Source organism: Malus sylvestris, chromosome 5 (genome assembly GCF_916048215.2).
Source record: "Malus sylvestris chromosome 5, drMalSylv7.2, whole genome shotgun sequence".
NCBI classification, from domain to species: domain Eukaryota; kingdom Viridiplantae; phylum Streptophyta; class Magnoliopsida; order Rosales; family Rosaceae; genus Malus; species Malus sylvestris.
Window position 1 is genome coordinate 15,022,297 of NC_062264.1, and position 15,812 is coordinate 15,038,108.

A 15,812-nucleotide genomic window follows, 5' to 3' on the forward strand; every position below is an offset into this window, starting at 1 on the left:
TGGAAACCAATCGACATTAATTAACGGCTACCTATTTGCAATCCTACTAGGCTTTTGGATTTGATGCTTATATAAAGAGCTCGTTTTGAAGTAGTTTTCAATTGATTAAAAGTGTTTTTTTAGTGAAAACGTTTGTGGAACTAATATTTAGTAAAAATGCAAGTAAATCCTACAGAACCTCTTAAAGTGCTTCTTGGAAGAAGCACATAACTGGTCATTCTTACAAGAAACATTTTAAGTGCTTTTGAAACTCAAAAAAAATTTCTTATAAGCGTTTCGGTCATTTTAAAAGCACTTCCAAACGAGTCCAAAAATTAATCCATGTTGACAGCATTATCCTCCACCAGGCAAGTCACCTGCTAATCCTAAATTAATTTCCTTTATTTGTTTGATTTAATTGATTAATTTGTGTGGTTTGCTTGGTTTAACTGAATGAATTAATTGGTTTAGAGGGTTAAGTGGTAAGGGGTAATTGCACTTACAGTTTTATCACAATCTATTTGATTTTGTTGAGCAGGACTCCTCAAGCAAGAAGAAAATGATGATCAGTCTTATGAATAAGACCTGTATGACGAGAATTAAAAAACTTCATGTTTATCCCTTCACTTGTTACAGATATATCACCCAAAAAAAGCTGAGGGGAACCTGCTGTGTGAATACTCGAGGCTTTCTTCAATGGCCTTAACAAGTTGCTTACGATATTGTTCATCGTCTCCGTTGCGTTCATATTGATTCTCTAGTTTGAACGTAACAAGTTCACAATAGTTAATTTCATAAAGTAATTAAAATAGAGATTAACTAATTAGAATCCTTGTTCACATGCTTTTATTTGATCATTAAGTTTAATCAGCCTTACCGATTTCAACGTTTTGGCCCTTTTCTTGTAAATCTAACGGAGAAAGTTGAATGGCACACTCTATGTCATCAATTTTGTCTCGCCAATCTTATATTTAGATGAAAGAAAATAAACTTAAAATTTTGACAAAAATATTTTTTATTTTTCAAAAAAAGGCCATAGGAGAGGCTATGAGAAACTTCATTCTACCCGTGACTACGGTGAAGCAGATAAAATGGGTAAAATCACAAAGAAAAAAATAGGAAGAAAGGAAAAGAAAATGATATGGCCAAATTTGAGAGTAGGAGTCAAGCATTACCATTAGTTAGATGAGTTAGATAAACGACGGAATACACATTTGAAATCGAGAGTAGTAGTACCATAGGTTAAGTGAAGGGTAAGGATAAAGGAAATATTGTGAGACCAGGCTTATAGCCGTCATTAATAATGTGCATTACTTCAAGGGTCTGTTCAAAACGCCGGAAGTGTGCCCAAAGCCAAGTTGCATAAAGAAGAGTCGAGTTATAGATCTGTCAGCTGCGGAAGACCAGATCCCTTAAGTGGCTTGGCTGCTATTTAAGCATGGTTGGCGGTAGATCACTTGATGGCAGGGTCAGGTCGTACTCCCAACCACTTTTTTGTGTGGGCTGGAATTGGCTTTTGCAATAAGTGTGGTAAGGGTCTACAGTTTTAGAGAAATTAGTTTAAGTGGAATGGAATTTTAAAGGTTTGTTGGTAATTTTCTTCAGATGTATTATTTTGTTTTGAACTAATTAATGAGTATGCTTTAATTTTTTTGAATGTTTTTTTAAAGCGAAATGGTAGTAGTTTTATTCAAAATGTTAAGAAAACATACATCCCTTAAGGAGTGCATCTCCCATCAAATTAGACCGCTCCTCAAATCATCAAGAATCAAAATTAAAAAGTAAAGGTTGACTTTTCCAATCTGTGCACAACCACATCAAGAGGTTTACAAATATGAGTCTCTATATACAAAAACATCATGGACTTGTCTTGATATCATCAACCACCATTTCGTTGAGGAGGATCCATCAAGCAGACTTCCAATAACTTGAACCACTCAAAGCTCATTGATACTATCATTGTAATATCAATCACCCTAACTTTCACATGCAGTATATTGTGAACTAAATGTCCAATATAACTATCGGATTCATCATGAAATACCACACCGAAATCAAATGAAATCATGAATTATAACTATCGGATAAATTAGCTTTTATTTATTTTTGGATAAATTATAATTTGTAGCTTTCACTTTATCAAATGAAATCAATTGGTTCAAAACTTGAGAAATTTCTTAATACTACATATCTCTAAATGACACGAATCTCCAAATAATTACGTACTTCTACATTTTTCCATTTTTGTTTTCGAGCCACCAAATTTTAGACAAAATTTCTTAATCCACAAAATTATTTTGTTGTCCAAATTTGTTTAAATGGTAAGAGCCATTAATTGTGTTTTCAAATTTTTTGGTACATTCCAAAAGCCACGTGTTCATCACCCAATTATGATTCATGCAACCTGCCATATACGGTAACCTTTTCGGTAATTTCACATATCCGTCCCCGCCATCCAGGTATCAGATTCAAAACGACGATCCCCAAATCCCGATCCTTTTCGTAGAACGACAAATAAATATAAAAAAACACGTAATATTCATGGGGCACGGGCACAATGTTGCCCCCAAGATAAAAGGAACAAGGCCACTGCCAAGTGCCAACTACCTCCAGTCTCTCTCCACGCGCCTCTCCCTCTCGCTCTCTCTCCCTTTCTCTCAGCCATGGCGATCACTCTCCACTTCGGCCGAATTCCACCGTGTAACGATCTCTTCCTCTCAGAGAGCCTCGCCGGGAGAGTATCTCTCAATTGCCGGAAACCCTTTACCGTCCGATGCTCCGGCGACTCCTCTTACTCCGCCGTCGAGTCCGACTTCGACGCCAAGGTCTTCCGCAAGAACCTTACTCGAAGCAAGAACTACAACCGCAGAGGCTTCGGCCACAAAGAGGTGACACTGGAGCTCATGAACCGCGAGTACACAAGTGAGTAAGCTGTAATCGGTGCAGCTACACCTCAGAATCAGTAATTAAGCAGTTAATTAGTCGATTAATTAAGTTTAATTGTTGAGTTTTGATGTTTTAAGGCGATATTATCAAGACGTTGAAGGAGAACGGGTTCGAGTACACCTGGGGAAACGTGAAGGTGAAGCTCGCGGAGGCGTACGGATTCTGTTGGGGCGTTGAGAGAGCCGTGCAGATTGCTTACGAGGCCAGAAAGCAGTTTCCCGATGATAAGATTTGGATCACCAACGAAATCATCCACAATCCAACGGTCAATAAGGTGCTTAATTTATTTTTGCAGTTGTATTTGGTTTGTCTTTATTAACGAAAAAATGTAGGATGTCCTCATGCTCCGAGCTGCTGAGTCTGCTTGACTATGGCCACGGGCAGGTGAAATTCTCCATAGCCTCTCCAGGCCAGGAAGGGGTAGATAATCGACGCTTGCCACTGGTTGCCCATTTTTTTTTATAGAAAAAATAGTTAATTAATCATCTAATGGTGGATTGTGGCTAGTAGTGGATTGTCCGAGGTTAAAACGCTCCATTAGTGTAGCTTTGAGTATTAATATCGTCTGTGATAAAAAAAAAATTATTAGTTAATTATTTAATTGATTGTGTTGAGATGAAATGAGCAGAGGTTGGAGGAGATGAAGGTGGAGAACATTCCGATAGAGGAAGGTCAGAAGCAGTTTGAGGTGGTGAACAAGGGCGATGTGGTCATTTTGCCTGCTTTCGGAGCCGGAGTGGATGAGATGCTGGACTTGAGTAACAGAGATGTTCAAATTGTTGACACTACTTGCCCCTGGGTTTCCAAGGTTGGCAATTTTACTTTTAGTCCGTTTAATATTTTTGGGGAAAATTTAAATTGGTTCTGATATGTTATGTTGGTGTTTTCGTGAGAAGGTTTGGAATACTGTGGAGAAGCACAAGAAAGGAGATTACACTTCGATCATTCATGGGAAATATTCTCATGAGGAGACTGTGGCCACTGCTTCTTTTGCTGGGAAGTACGTTATAGTGAAAAACATGGATGAGGTATACAATGTTTTGTACTTTCTTGTAGAACTGCTGCCGAAGTTAAAAGTTTTTACTCTTTAGCTTCAGTCGTTCTGTTTGTCAAGCTAATTAGTTATTAATGTCAAATGTATTTCAGGCAACGTATGTGTGTGACTATATTCTTGGCGGGGAACTTAATGGGTCTAGCTCAACTAAAGAGGCGTTTATGGCGGTACCGTTTTTACGTTGCTTATATCAATTCATTTGGTTGTGTGATACTATCAGGCAGTGTTGAAGTGTTTTATTGGCTTTGAATGCAGAAATTTAAAAAGGCACTCTCTCCGGGGTTTGATCCAGACAGAGACCTGGTAAAAGTTGGGATTGCAAATCAGACAACAATGCTTAAGGGGGAAACTGAAGAGATTGGTTAGTCTTTGAAGTTATGTTATGTTGGTCCATCTGCGGCGAACAGATTATTTGAGTAAATTATTGATTGCATCTGCAATCTAACAGGAAAATTAGTAGAGAAGACCATGATGCGTAAGCACGGAGTGGAAAATATAAATGACCACTTTGTGAGCTTCAACACAATATGTGATGCAACTCAGGCAAGTTCTTTCTCTAGTTCATGGTTTTTTGGGTTTGGTTTAGATTTCTATGTAGTTGGTGTGCCATGGAACAATTTGTAACCATGCTTTGCGTTTTATCTTCTTGTAAGATTGTGTTTATTATTCTAATGCCCCACCGCAGCAGCAACTTGCATACCCTTGTGAAGCTAGTTTATAGTTTTGTATACATTTTCAGAAAATTTTGAGAAACGTACACGGTGATGTATATGCTCCTTTTACAGGAGCGACAAGATGCAATGTACAAGCTCGTTGAGGAAAAGCTAGATCTTTTGTTAGTCATTGGGGGGTGGAACTCAAGTAACACCTCTCACCTACAAGAGATTGCAGAAGAACGTGGAATTCCCTCGTATTGGATTGATAGTGAGAAGAGAATAGGCCCTGGAAACAGAATAGCTTATAAGCTCAATGTGAGTCTCTGAAGCCATAGAACTGCAATTTAGTTTGTTATGGTTTACAAATTTACGTTGTTCTTCTTTCAGAAAACAATAACAGAAACAAAATTACATGTATGGTTATTTGTTGTCTTTTCGCTAAGGCTTTGTACGTATCATAACTGTCTGTTGTGTTTCTTTGGTAGCATGGCGAGTTGGTCGAGAAAGAAAACTGGCTGCCAGAAGGTCCTGTCACTATTGGAGTGACATCTGGGGCATCTACTCCAGATAAGGTAACTCTCATCCATGTGAATGTTATTTGAACCACTGAACCGCTTTTGTTTGAACTCACATTATCTACCGAAATTTTTGCTTCTTAGCTTAATAATTGATCAAATCCATTTGGGTTTCTCCCAGGTTGTTGAAGACACTCTTATCAGGGTGTTCGACCTCAAGCGTGAAGAGGTCCTGCAACTAGCGTAATCCAAGTTGGGCATCATCATCCCTACACCGTACCCGGTTATGCACGCAGCTTGCTCGTTGTCTAATCGAGCGGAAAGTCTTACTGTATCTTATGTTGCAAGGCTCCTTGTACCCTAGAAGTGTAAACTCATATACAAGTTCCACAATAACATTCTCAATGTAACCGAAGTTTTGCATATTAGATATCGTTTTCACAAGGAACTAAAGCTGAAATGATTATCAAACGGCCGCTAAAGAAAACCTAAAACAGAAAGACAATCGAAAGCACAAGTGCTCCAAACACATTCACATTTCGCCAAAGAAAGGACCATGCACAACCTTGGAAAAGGAAGCCTTATAAGTAAAAACCAAGCAAAAATAAACCTTCGAGTAAAAATAAAGCAATAATAAACCCCGTCTCGCAAGGCCATCTTTGTTTCATTTATATTTTTAATAGGCGATAAAATAATTTACTCTAAATTCATTTAAACTACGGAGGAAGACTGATGGTTTGAACCCAAGATGGAAGAAAAACTTCCTTCCACAAGTTCATCTCTTCATCTAAGTAGTTACTTGGGGTATAAAGTACCGTGATATTCAGAACCTCACTGCGCTTCAACAGGTACTCTACCACTTTCATCTCATCTGGCTGCCGCCGGAATCCACTCGTGCAAACAGTCTTGAGTCTTGACAACAAACAAATAGCCACACTCTGGTGAAATCCATTCATGTTCTACGTCATCCTCATTGTGTTGCCAAATGGATCGACCAATACATCGGAGTGCTAAGGATTTATTGAACATATGCACAAGATATTGATGTACTGATGTACGAAGTTGGGATGCTTCACGAGAAATAAAAGTACAGACGAATGAATGACTATCAAAAATCGATATTTCCAGGACATAAAAAGGCTATGATCGAGCCTCCAAGAAAACCAGTTAGAAAAGTAGGGATGGGCAATGGTTATGGCTAGCGGGAAATCGCAGTTATTTACCCATAACCGTTTAAGTTTTTACCCGCATAACCGTTTACCCGTTGGGTATTTACATAAACGGTATACCTATACCCATAACCGTTTATAAACGGTTAACCATACCCATAACCGCATACCTATTTACCCATAACCGCACACCCATTTAACCATAACCGCGTACCCGGTTACCCGTTTTTAACCCGTTTACTCTTCATTTTTTTCACCCGTCTACTTATTTTTTTAACAACTTGAAAATTAAAAAGAAATTTGTCATAATTTTCTTTTTCTAACAATTAAATACCGTTATAAATACATTTAACATGAATTTATTAACGGCAATATTATTTATGAATATATGTGATGTCTCCCAATTATTTGACGGTCAATGTATTGCAAGAATCATGCTTGGTTGTAGGTTAATTAATATTCTTGTATACATATATATATATATATATATATATATGTATGTATGTAAGTACGCATCAGTCTGCTAATAACCTAATTTGATAAATATTTGGATTTTTATTTAGAAACATATGTTCATTGATCCAAGCCATTTAATTGATTTATAATTTTTGGGTCAAATATTAATTGAAAACTCGAGGCCAATTAAATATATACATATATATAGGTACGCATCAGTCGACAATAACATGTTTCTAAAAGCTCAAGGTAATCATTATTGAATTGGCCAAAGCTCCAAAAGACTCCAAAACAAAACTGTCGAACACTCTAATGCTTTAACACATTCAATCACATATATTAAACATTGGCCCGTTCTATCAACTATATTTTTCTCTCAAGTAAGGCATATATATATATGTTGTGGCCCTTTATAATCAAATATGTCTTAGGATACTAAACTTAGCTAGAACTTTTTTTCTTTTTTCTTTTTAGTTTTACATATATTAAAACAATTGGTTAAATGGATACCCGTTTATAACCGAGATATACCCATAACCGCCCATTTAAATTTCACTGGTAAACGGTTATACTTATAACCGTTTATTTATCTAAATGGTTATCCATAACTGTAACCGTCAAATTTAAATAGGCAGATAACCATGGTTACCCATAACTAATGGGTATTTGCCCATCCCTAGGTAGAAGCATATACTTACCCCGAAAATAGGACCTGAAAGTGGTAGATACTTAACGTTGACAATTACAGTAAAAAGCCTGTGTACAAGATGAACATCATGATGGGCAAATTCAAAGGTTCGTCCTGCATGGTCCGCGCGTGAAGTTAATTCTGGCGTACCTTAGGGTTTTCGCAGCCTTTGACGAGTAAAATACCAACATGTTGCCATCGTAACTGAGCTTTTCAAGATTTGGAGCATCAACATCAATAGAGACTGTTTCCATATAACATTCATGAAATGTATTGAGGAAAAAACTGGATTCTAGTCTTTTCAGTTTCGTCTTAAGGTTCAAGCTCTGCGTGAATTAGCTCAAATCCCCCACCCTTTAGTGTATATATATCATGGTGTAAAAAACCAAATATGTTCTGAATCTTCTCAATAAAGCTGAAAAGGGGGGGGGGGGGTGAGGTAAGGTTTATGCAGTCAAGACCAAATAACAGATATTCATACCGAGGCTTTCTCTAAAGCTCGATTGCATTACTTGAAGTCCACGCTATCAATCCAGTGCCCTGCTATCAGCTGGAGCATGTGTGAAAAGGCAGTAATATGACTGATTATAAGTAGTTAAACCCGGGAAAATTAATGTTGCAATCAGCTTGGCCGACCAAAAGAAACAAGTATCAACACATTTGCACAAACAAACTGAAAGAATGCAAAGCCAAGTCAATGTAAAGAATGGTACCCTTGTCCGAATCGAACGCGGCTCAACTGTTACAATGTGCATGGTAAGTTTGATAGTTGTTGGAGAAAAAAAATTGGACATATATAAATAAATACATACAATTGAAGAGCTTCGACTTTGCACCTGCACTGGAAACCATACTGTCAATGGTATAATGCCGGTAGGCCCGGTACGTATACATATAAAAACAAATTCAACTGCTCTGCCGACGTGTTGAATTCTGCTTCATAAATTTGTAATGAATTCTCTATTTTTGTTTGAAGTTCTGTGCAATCATTTTAAACTGGAGCGATATCTGGATTTAACTTCGGTGCTCAGAAGAACAGCTATTCCATCTTAGATGCCTCAAAGACTAGCCAACAATGCTATCTGATTGCCTGGAAAGAGGCGAGTTAACTAATTCTGGAACACGATCAAGCAAGCGGTTCATCTCCTCTGGAAACTCTCCCTTTGCTCGGTTAGTTTTTCCTCCTACGATCACTGCTGTTCCATCTTGTAAGGCCCAAATCTTTAATTTGAGCAGAGGAGAAAACAAAGAACATAAGCATATATTAATAATTTGGGGGAACAGTTTCAATAATCGCAACAATTACGTATAACAAAACCAAAGAAAGAAATATCAATGTAAGATATAGGCACCCATCTATGATACCATCTCAAACTACAAATACTTGTGCATTAGAAAATTTATGTGATCCTACTATAAAGTTCGATTATAATAGAGGCAGTGCCAATTGATGACACCAGATTACATGTAAGCCTACTTGATGAAGACAAATATAAACCATTTTTAACCTTCATCAAAATTGGGGTACATGATTTCTGGTTTATAAACACAAAACACTAACTGGTAAGACGTATAATTGAATTTTACCTGCGAATGAGAAAGAAAACTGATGCAAGTAGTGAGCATTAGAGCACCAAATCCAGCATATACAACCGGCACTCCTGGGTCAGTCTGATAAGGACACGATTTAGTTTCAAGGCAGAATGGATGCAGTTGAAGAAAATGTTTAGGCATCACCTTCAAGTCAAGACCGCTGCTCCCAATTGCATCTACAATAACAATTTTGTTGCCATCAATTTCAATTGGAAGCTTGGAACTTGGTCGTCGGATTCCAGCAAATTTTCCTTCTTGATCATACAGGACAATCGATTGTAGATCACGAGCAAGCATTGATCTGAAATTAGATAAAAGAATGTAGGTAAGCAACAACCGGAAACAATTATCTGCCAATAGAGATGTGGTCACTGCCCCTCCTTTTTTAAGGATGAAGGGGCAGGGGAAATAAGGCAACGTCTAAGCTTTAAAGGTTCTCCATCCCAGTTGAGCCTTCTGTAATTGTTCGAAACACCAACAAGAACCAATTGGGAATTTAGCTTCCATATTCAAATGGTACAAGAAAAGATATAGCTGTAGGAGAATCACTTACATTCCCTTAACATTAGGAGCATTCACATCTCCAATGGGTAAGAAGGACCCATAAAGCTTCTTGTCTCCATTGATCTTAAGAGGTGCCATCGCCAAATTAAAAGGTCCTTCATTATCCTTGAGTACTTGTAGTGCCGAAATACTCCAATCTGTCTGGTAAATCGTGATCCCTCCATACCTTAAAGGGTTATTTACACTGATTGTTTTCCTTAGTACCTCCTTACCATCAAGGTCCAATAGTGAAAGATCAGTGTAAAATTGTGATACCTGAGACACAAACGAGGGGGTGAAAAGGTAAACCACCTAAGCATTTAGCAGTACTGAGCAAGCAAAATTTGGGAGATGATTACATCATTATAAACGTTATCATTTAGAACATGTGAGATAAGGTAGCACAAAGCAAACAAAATAGAGCACATAAACATTCACCTCACCGCTGTCGTAGTAGTTCATGTAGAATTTGTTGACATGAACCTCTGTATTAAAAGCCTCAGTTGGAGTAGAGAGAAAACCGATAGGGTGCATCACATCTCCTATAACAAAATTCAAACCCTGTGGAACCGTAACTGTTCCTTTGAAGCTCCCGCTTGCACTAAGAGTTCCACCTACCATTATTAGCAGCATTGCTAGATGTACTCCAATAGGGGCAAACCGACCAGCCAGCCCCTTGAAAGCATATAAAGAAGGCCCCTTCAAAAATACCTGAAAGGATGAAGCGACCCATATTGAACACATAGCTATAAATATAAGGAGATAAAAATAATTCAGGGGGAGGAATTAACAAAAAATAAAAATTTCCTAAAAAGAGTAAACAAAGAAAGAAGAATATAAAAATATATAACCTCATATCCAGCTCCCATAAGAACAACACCCAAATCTTGAACTGATGCTCTCGGCAAAGAGTCCGAAAATTCCTGCTTGTGGATGGCCTCAGAAGATTGCATGAAGTTCCATCTGTTATTACCAATTAAATCCACCGTTAATAGGGCGGTGTGCAACTCATTTCCAGTTAGGGATCATAAAGTAAAACAAAAAACGAAAGCAAACCTTCTTGCAACCTTGACAAGGGGTATTTGTGTAGTGTAAGTGCAGGCCATTAGTGACGCACCGAGGAGAGTCAATAGTGCAAGGAAAATGGGGGATGTGAACATGTGATCAAACCCAAGGGTGAGAACCCATCTCCAAGTGAAAATTCCCAACACGGGATTACTTTCAGGGTATTTGTCGAAATAGAAATCGGGGGCCTCACCTTGATCAATGAAAGTTCCTGCAGAAGTATTGCATTGACATAAGGCCTAGTTAAAATTCCATATGAAGATAAAAACATCTCTCTTTACAATACCTCATAAGAAAAAACAGGGCATTGCTTACAATTATGCGCATTCCGAAAAGGGCATTGCTTATAAACTCTAGTTTTTCATGAAAAAACAAATAAATTATCCAAAACAAATAAATCAAATTTTATTTCCACCTCACTGTTATAAGCCAGGGAAACAAGCTACCTGGATTGAATATTCAAAAAAAACCCAAATTTAAAGCAACTACTAACAAGCATTAAGCACCAGCAAGTAACCCAATTTAGCAAACAACAAACTGAAAAAAGCCAAAAGCAAAAGTCATTACGCTGCTTACTCAAAGATAACAAAACCCAAAAACTGAACATACCCAGAGCCATAAGACCAGCAATGGCAAACATTTCTCCAATAGCCAAAGGCAGATAAGACAGAACCGAAAGAACCCTTCTCGGCAACCTTTTCATCAGAACCATCACCCCACTCCCACTCCCTGACTTCACCGAAGCTTCCTCGCCTCCGTCGGCGTCGCCACTCTTCTCCACAAGAGGCGGCGGCGCTCCTTCGGAGAGTATAATTGGCTTGGTTATGTTATTTCCTTTTTTCTTGCTCTTCTTGCTGTCTTGAGGGGTCTTCAGCCCACAAGTGGTGGTGACTGAGAGGGAGAGAGGTGGCTGCCGGAAGGAACGTCTGTGAATTTGAAAATTGTGAAAAGAGAGTGTGATGGGCTTGAAGGGGCAGTGGAGGAGAGGGGCCTTGAGAAAATGGGTTCTGGGCAGACATGATTTGGGGGCTGTGGTGGGGTTTAGAGCCACCATTGATATCAAGCTCCAAACAACTGATTCAGAGTTGAGGGGGTGGTGTAACGACCGGTACTTCTGCTAGTTTATCCCAAAAGGAGATATTTTTATACAACTAATAGTATTCTTCTCATTTTCTCATTTAGGTGAGATATCTTAGATTCAATTTTCGTCGAATTTGAATCACGTCAAAACATACACATTTGCCGATTTATTTTTATATTTACTATATAAAATTTGTATTTTTTTGACATTTGAAAATTAAAATTCATTTTGTAACTATTTTCAGTTTTTAGATTTAAAGAAAATGAAAATTAAATACTTTCTTGTGCTTTCAAAATTTGATTTTGAGTTTTCACTTTTTCACTTTTTGATTTTGAGTTTTATTTTTTTTACTTTTTAAATTGAAAGTTGAAAATAGTTACAAACAATATTTTATTTTTCAAAAGGTGAAAACTGAAAATAAAGAATTAATAACTAAAAATTAAGTGGTTATCAAATGGTTCCTGAGAAACTCATTTTACATTTTATTATGAATAATGCTAGACTACATTTTGTATCACATTGGTGTACCATCTAAAATGACAAGTAATGTGTATATGTTATGTCAATTAATGATTATGATTGGATGTTGATGAATCATTTATCATATCATATGATTACTAATGTGGTGTAATTATGTAGCCTTCCGAGCTTTACTTTGTTATTATGTGGTTTTTTATCTATATGCATAAGATATGACAACCCGTCCCTAAATTTACGTTTTTATGTATTTTAATCGAGTGAATTTACGAAAATGCTCTAGAGGTAAGGACTTTGACTTCCGTTGACCATCGTCTAGAAAAATGTTTTACTTATTCTTTTAGCGTATTTGCGTAGTACTCGTTGGTACGAACGCATAAGAGAAAGCCATTTGCGCGTCCGGATTATAACGGTATAGTTACAGACGTTTGAATTTAGTTATTTATATTTTAGATTATAAATTATTTGAATTCCCACCTTGTGGGATGAGGCCCAATCAGATTTTGTTCAAGGACCAATTAGATTAGAGTTTAAGGGACCAATCAGAAATTGAGAACAAGAGAGAGAGAGAAGCTGTCAACTCCCCCAAAACTACGACCTCCCATTTTTCGATGCTGATTCTGGCCAACTCCGATCGAATTTTTCGACGCCACCACTACCATCTTGAAGCTCTCACTCCCCTCTACAAGACATAACCAATGATAGGGGCGTTGGAACACCGGAGAAGTCTAATCGACGAACACCCGTCCTATCCTAGGTTGCAATAGGCAACTAGGACTTGTATGTGATGCGCCTAGCGCCAGTCTTCATGTGATTGTAGTAATAGAGCGTATATTATGATTACACCCAGTCCTGTTCATATCAAAATCCCTCTGCATGAACTCGTGTGTTAGCATAGATTGATGAGCACTTGATTTTCTTATGCCACAGTTGAGATATTATGATTTGTGTATTTTTGGAATTATTGTTGATTTATATTTGATTTCATACTTATACGTAGTATGATTTTTTGGAAATTATACATGTTTTATGACGAGGGGTTAGTATGTTCAAAAAATAAATGTGTTTTATAAACCTTTGTTTTTGCCCACTCACACCTTCTGTTTTTTGTCCCTCTAGGACTTGGTTAGCTGAATTCTCTATGGCGTAAGAGGGACCTTTGGCGATTCTGACATTCCCCTAAATAAATGTACGAGCTTATTTCCGATTGTGTAATAAGTACCTTAACTAGATTCGACCGCTCTACTTATGTCGTACTGTCATCTATGCTCTGACCACTTATGTTTTATGGGTTCTTCCCACTACTGCACACTCTCTTTATTAGATTAAATAAATGCTAGCTTTGGTTTAAATTTATTCATATTTTATATGCCACCTTTCTTTTGGCAACGTCATCTTCGAGTGTCGGCCAGCATACCTCAACTCTGGTCAGGGTGTGTCATATATATATATATATATATGCATATATTGAGCTTATGGTAGTAATATATACATTTGAATGTGTATATATGTGTGTGTTAGGGGTAATAATATGTGCAATAATTATATTTTCATTGTAATTAAGGTGAGTAATAACATTTATTGATTTTATTTTGAATATTGTGGTACAAATTGTAAATATTTTGTAATAATAGGTCAATTACTTCTATACTTGGCAGTCATTTTTAAACTTGGGTTTTGTTTGGATGTTTTATAACTAGGTGGGTTTTTGTCTAGGAAATAAGAGTTGTAAGGGTTTATATCTAAAGAACCCTAAAATTAAAGTTCAAGAGAAAAATTGGCCAACTATAAAAATTCACGGAGTAATCAGATAAAATTAAAGTTTATGGGGGAAATTGGTCAATTATAATAGTTTAGAGTGATGGCTAAAATTCAAGTTCATCAAGGAAATTGGTAACTCTATTTAAGTTCAGGGAGAAAGTAATCATGCATATACACCGTAGTGGTTCAATTCTCACTGGTCTTATTCCTTCCTAACAATTAACAATTTGACCTACTAATGCTATTGTTTGTCAAAAAATAAAAAGAATAAAAATAACAAGTAGTTTATAGATTTCTTGCACTAAACTTTGGGATGAGTTCGTTCTCCTACTTGCAAAATAACATATTTTTCTTATAGTTATATCATAGTCAGAATTGTTCAAACTTCTTAATCTTCGATTATTTGAAGATCATCATTATAAAAAATCGAAGTATCAAATAAATTGATAATTTATTATTAATATGTTATGTGGTACCTACATTGTTGATTTATTTAATACATACAAAGCAAGGAGTTAAACAATAGAATCCCTAGCTTTGGCCTATCATCTGACATGTGCACAAATTCAAATCCCATAACCAATATGTAAAGGGACACTAAAAACCTGTACCAATGTAACGTACAATATTGTAAATTACACTGAGAGGAGGGAAAGGGTTTAGGCTTGAGACGCAATGAGTTGAAATGGAAGAACCTAACCACTAGAGCAATTCACTTGCAAACATAATCAAATTTAATGTACCAGTTTTTTATGTCGTTTAATGTTCCCATTGAGGACATCCCAAATGACTACAATCAACCAAGACCACAAGCTCCAAACCAAAACCTTCTCCACCAAATCATTCTTTCTCTCCCTTGGCAAATAGGGATGCAACATCACAAGAATTGCAATAATTGGTAACACTCTTGTCATAAAAACTTCCATGGTACGTCGACCAAACCGAAATAGAGCTCCAATCGTAGCAAATACACGTTGAACAAAACATTTCACTTCGAGACTTAAGGCAGTGCCGGCAGTGCCAACGGTTGCAGACCATGATCCCGGACGTGAGACACCATGTGATTTGGTCCCTTTTCCATAGAGAGGGACTAATTTTTCATCCTCTATAACCGCCTTGCAAACCCAACAGTTGGAATTTGAATTCCATTTGTTAAGCCATTTGTTCAAACAACACCAACAATAAAGGTGGCCACAAAGTGTGACAATTGGGTCTCGGGCTAATTCGGAGCAAATTTTGCATTCAAACGGAGATTTTGGATTCGATTGTATTTTCGATTTTCCGCAAGAAAAGATGAGTTGGCTGAATTCTATGCCAGTTCTACAAATTGGGCACTCATTGTTGGAATGTGCCTTGAAAAGCCATTTCATCATACAACTCCAGCAGTAGAGGTGGCCACAGGGTGTTATAACAGGGTCTTGCGCTAAAGCCAAGCAGATGTTGCATTCAAAACCACAAACATCATCACGTCCAATATCCATGAGAGCTCTTCAAGATCCTAAACCCCATCGATGGCCAAAATTAAAAGTTGAATTAGATACAACAAAAAACATAGGAATTTAATGTAGTATTTCAAAGCGTTGCAATGATTATAATTAATAAAAATACATGAATATATAACTTTGTAGGATAAATGAGAAAATACAACAAATTAGTTAAGTATATATCATAAAATAACTATAATGAATTAGGTTTTTCTGTAATGAGCTCACCTTAATTCTCAAGAAGGTATGGGACTGGTTCTGAGTTCTGGCTCCTGAGATTGAAGCTCGTGTGTCCCTCGACTGTTCAGGTGCTGCTGGAAAGGAGAGAGTCATGTTCTTAAGGTC

General features: G+C 37.1%; 2 protein-coding genes across 2 annotated transcripts; one reads left to right on the forward strand and one right to left on the reverse strand.

The window, feature by feature from the left end:
- Nucleotides 1–2,525: 2,525 nt before the first annotated feature.
- LOC126624468 (4-hydroxy-3-methylbut-2-enyl diphosphate reductase, chloroplastic-like) lies at nucleotides 2,526–5,603 on the forward strand. The gene is made up of 10 exons (XM_050293530.1): nucleotides 2,526–2,901; nucleotides 3,003–3,199; nucleotides 3,554–3,733; nucleotides 3,822–3,953; nucleotides 4,072–4,146; nucleotides 4,235–4,340; nucleotides 4,428–4,522; nucleotides 4,765–4,950; nucleotides 5,121–5,207; nucleotides 5,332–5,603. The coding sequence occupies exons 1-10, from the start codon at nucleotides 2,643–2,645 to the stop codon at nucleotides 5,395–5,397; spliced, it is 1,383 nt and encodes a 460-aa protein (XP_050149487.1). The 5' UTR covers nucleotides 2,526–2,642; the 3' UTR covers nucleotides 5,398–5,603.
- Nucleotides 5,604–8,137: 2,534 nt separating this feature from the next.
- LOC126624467 (cytochrome c biogenesis protein CCS1, chloroplastic-like) lies at nucleotides 8,138–11,799 on the reverse strand. Its single transcript, XM_050293529.1, has 8 exons — nucleotides 11,274–11,799; nucleotides 10,656–10,875; nucleotides 10,451–10,562; nucleotides 10,038–10,310; nucleotides 9,610–9,875; nucleotides 9,201–9,357; nucleotides 9,051–9,134; nucleotides 8,138–8,684 (listed from the first exon to the last, which is right to left on the reverse strand). The coding sequence occupies exons 1-8, from the start codon at nucleotides 11,716–11,718 to the stop codon at nucleotides 8,529–8,531; spliced, it is 1,713 nt and encodes a 570-aa protein (XP_050149486.1). The 5' UTR covers nucleotides 11,719–11,799; the 3' UTR covers nucleotides 8,138–8,528.
- Between the last annotated feature and the right edge of the window lie 4,013 nt (nucleotides 11,800–15,812).